Genomic DNA, 3,886 nt, shown 5'->3' with positions numbered 1-3,886 from the left:
ATGCATAAAATTCCAGTATATTATGATGGAATTCCAATACATTATTAATTGCACTAGAATTCTATAGGTAAAAAATACAAACTCCAACATATTATATTGATTTTTTTTTAATTTTTAACTAAGAGTATTTTTGTTTAAATTTTATTTTTACATAAAAAATAACTAAATTTTAATTAATTTTAAAATTATAACTAATTTACAATCAATAGTTATAAATCAGGCTAATCGTGAATTTCTTGGGCTCACTTCGGACCCTCTTAACAAGCCTACCGTCGAAACACATTTTCTTTTTCAGCACAAAAAAACGAGAGCTAAAATAGTGGTTAGCTGAAAAAAAAAAAAAAAAAAAAAGGGAAAATGGTAAGCTGTCGGTGGAGTGGCATTAGCTCAAGTGGGGTCAGCCCTCACCTTCCACTGCTTTGCTTGATTCCAAATCCAGCCTGTTTCCCCCGACATCTTCGCCCCATCAATCTTCACCGTCCATTCCCATCTTCCTCCCAAATCAGACCAATTTCCACCGTTCATTTCCATTTCCTCACATTTATTGTTCCTTTTCTTGAAAAAGATACTCCATCTACCTTGCATTGTTTTGTACCCAAAGAAAAAATAATTCACACAAAATTGAATCAATACCCACTTCTCAAAAATCAATCTTTGATTCTCAGTAAGTTGTCTTTTCACTTCACTATATTGTATTTGTCTTTAAATCTCGAAGCAAAATTTTCTTTTATTCTTGTGTAGCAGCTCTCAAAGATTTCATCTTTCCTTTCTTTGCAGAAAAGAATAATGGGGGTTTTGAAAATGAGGATTTTGGGTTTGTTGCTACTAATTGCAATTTCGATTATTGGTTGTGTGAATGGAGATGAGAATGAGTCATTTAAGAAGCGACCAACAATAGTGAAAATGGTGAAGGGTACCAAGATGTGTGTGAAGGATTGGGAGTGTAACAAATTGTCAAAGTTCTGTTGTAACTTGACAATAACTGATTATCTGGACGTAGACCAATTTGAGCTGCTTTTCGCAAAGAGGAACACACCTGTGGCTCATGCTGTTGGGTTCTGGGATTACAGCTCTTTCATCAATGCTGCAGCACTTTACCAGCCTCTTGGATTTGGTACCACTGGTGGTAAGAGAATGCAAATGAAGGAAATTGCTGCTTTCCTTGGCCATGTTGGTAGCAAAACTACTTGTAAGTTTACCAGCCTCTTGGATCACTATGTGCTTCATAAATATTGCAGGGGTATTATCACTCTTAGCCCGCCCCCAGAAACTATTTACATTTGGTAGCCGAAAAACTGTATAAAATTTGAATAATTTTTGTATATAACATGGAGCATGTATATATATACAATAAATATACGAAAAGTATATACATTTTTTCGGCTATTATTTTGAGAGCTGCTATACAATGTCATTTTCTCAATATTTTTATTGTACAGTCTTGCTTAAAATATTGGGATTCAAATAATTCCAGAATAGTTAAGAGATCAAAGAAGCTCATGATTAGAAAATACTGAGTTGATGTGTCCATGACTAGAACTTAATTTTTTTAGTTTTACCTCTCAAAAATGATTGAAATTGGGAGTCAATTTTACCTCTCACAAATATAGCTTGTAGGTAACTGAATTTTGCTTGAAGTTGAGATTTATAATGGATCATTAGTGTGCGGGATTTTGATTGGGGCCTTGGGGATATGATGCAATCAGCTTATGTTGAGCTAATTACTGAGGAAAACAGAGCAGTTTTAGTCACACTAGTCCAAATAATTCTGTGTGAAATAACTGAAATGGGAAATCAAAACCCTTGGTACTCCAAATAATAAACCTTCCTAGAATGGTGTATATTGTATTTGAGATAGAGTTGTTATTTGGAAAAGTGACTAGTGTAGATTCTGTTTGAAGAATTATTGGCTCTTTTACCATCTATGGATGACTTAACCTATTCTTGTTATCTATCTGTTTGTACCTGTGCATGCTCAACTTGTAGTATGTCTGTATCTTTTGTGCGGTAGTATGTACGCATAACCTAATTAGTGCAAAATAAAATTTTGTTTTGTGGAACAAATGGTCTTTCAGACGTTATTCTTAGTCACTATTTATGTTCGTCAAAAGTTTGGCAATGATTTATCCAATTGAGATGATTGTCTTGTGTTATTTCATTAACTGATACAGGTATAGCCTCAAAACAAAAGTTTTCGGGATTTAATTTGTTTATGATGGCAATGTTGAATAGTTTTTGAAGCACTTTGTCATCCTACTTAACCTCTGGAGAGATTCATGTTCAAATGTAGTTGGAGTTTTTTTGACCACTTCAGATTTAGCCTGTAGCTTATTTTGCCGTGATCTCTCTTAGGTTCAATTGTATTCTCTCTCTACTGGCTTACAACTCTATGTTAACAGGTGGTTATGGAGTCGCCACTGGTGGACCATTGGCTTGGGGTCTGTGCTACAACAAGGAAATGAGTCCGAGCCAAGATTACTGTGATGACTACTTCAAATTAACCTACCCATGCACTCCTGGAGCTCAATATTATGGTCGTGGTGCTTTGCCTATCTACTGGTACACGTTCTTTTACTAATCTTTTGACAGCAGTTACAAATTGATATTTTTCATTAAGCCATTATTTGAGTCAATTGAATGCACTCCTTTGTTGGTTTATCACTTACTAAATTTGGCATGTGATTGCTTTTTTAGATTACAGGAATATCTTGTTGGTTTACATAAAGTTTTGTGATTAGAGACTTAATTCACCGAACAATACATATCGTTCTAAATGGAGAAAGAAAAGAAAAACGGCATTTATTCCACTTGATCTGTTTCGAAAAGGATTGCAGGAGTTCTAATCCAATTACTAATTCAAGTAAATGTACCTACTAATGTCATTCTTAATGTCTGAGCTGCTTGCGTGCTTGACTATATATTTGATAGGTATTAAGAGTTTGTTTATATTGGTAATTCTACTAGGAACTACAATTATGGAGCTATTGGTGAAGCCCTCAAGCTAAATCTGTTAGATCATCCTGAATACATTGAACAAAATGCTACCATGGCTTTCCAGGCTGCAATTTGGAGGTGGATGAACCCAATGAAGAAGGGTCAGCCTTCAGCTCATGATGCCTTTGTTGGGAATTGGAAACCCACAAAGAATGATACTTTGTCTAAACGACTTCCTGGTTTTGGCACGACCATGAACATTCTCTATGGCGATAGTGTTTGTGGCCAAGGCGATGTTGACGCCATGAACAACATCATCTCCCATTTCCAGTATTATCTTGACTTGATGGGTGTTGGTCGCGAGGAAGCAGGGCCTCACGAAGTACTCACTTGCGGAGACCAAAAAGCTTTTAACCCATCCACTGCACCTGCTGCTGCTTCTTGAGACTTATATTGGATTTGTGAGCATGCCTTCCTACTTTAGCCTGAAAGAAGCATACAATAAGTGGAGTGATATTGTGAACTGTGTGATGCTGAAACAGATTGGGAATCGTAATGTGTAGAAGGATGTTGCCTTTCTTGTTGTCTATCATGTAATTTTTTTGGAATGCATTTTTTTTTACGTTTATCCATTGTGTAGTTGAACAGGTTTGATATATATATATATATATATGTACTGTGAAGCCTCTAGACTGTAATTTGTACAAGTTGAAATTCTATTACCCTATTGCATTTCGTCCCCTGGTTATTGTCTCTGACATGTTAACCATATTGTTGCCATTTTGTTATAAGTTGTTTAGAGGCTATTGGTGAAGACTAGCCGAGGTGAGTTTGGCGTTTTGGCGGAGAAATACACAGTTAGCCACTAATTAGAAATGTCTTTACTCTTTAGCTACTGTTTAAAATGTATTTATTCTTTAGCAAGTGTTTAATAAAAAAATTTTCGCCCGGA

At 35.6% G+C, this 3,886-nt stretch overlaps 1 protein-coding gene across 1 annotated transcript; it reads left to right on the top strand.

The window, feature by feature from the left end:
• The first annotated feature begins 525 nt into the window (after nucleotides 1–525).
• On the top strand, nucleotides 526–3,676 carry LOC104114645 (chitinase-like protein 1). Its single transcript, XM_009625139.4, has 4 exons — nucleotides 526–664; nucleotides 778–1,189; nucleotides 2,400–2,559; nucleotides 2,965–3,676. The coding sequence occupies exons 2-4, from the start codon at nucleotides 787–789 to the stop codon at nucleotides 3,377–3,379; spliced, it is 978 nt and encodes a 325-aa protein (XP_009623434.1). The 5' UTR covers nucleotides 526–664; nucleotides 778–786; the 3' UTR covers nucleotides 3,380–3,676.
• The last annotated feature ends 210 nt before the right edge of the window (nucleotides 3,677–3,886 follow it).

Source organism: Nicotiana tomentosiformis, chromosome 9 (genome assembly GCF_000390325.3).
Source record: "Nicotiana tomentosiformis chromosome 9, ASM39032v3, whole genome shotgun sequence".
Taxonomy (NCBI): domain Eukaryota; kingdom Viridiplantae; phylum Streptophyta; class Magnoliopsida; order Solanales; family Solanaceae; genus Nicotiana; species Nicotiana tomentosiformis.
Note: the sequence above shows the minus strand (reverse complement) of the source record. Positions and strands in the feature narration are given on the sequence as shown.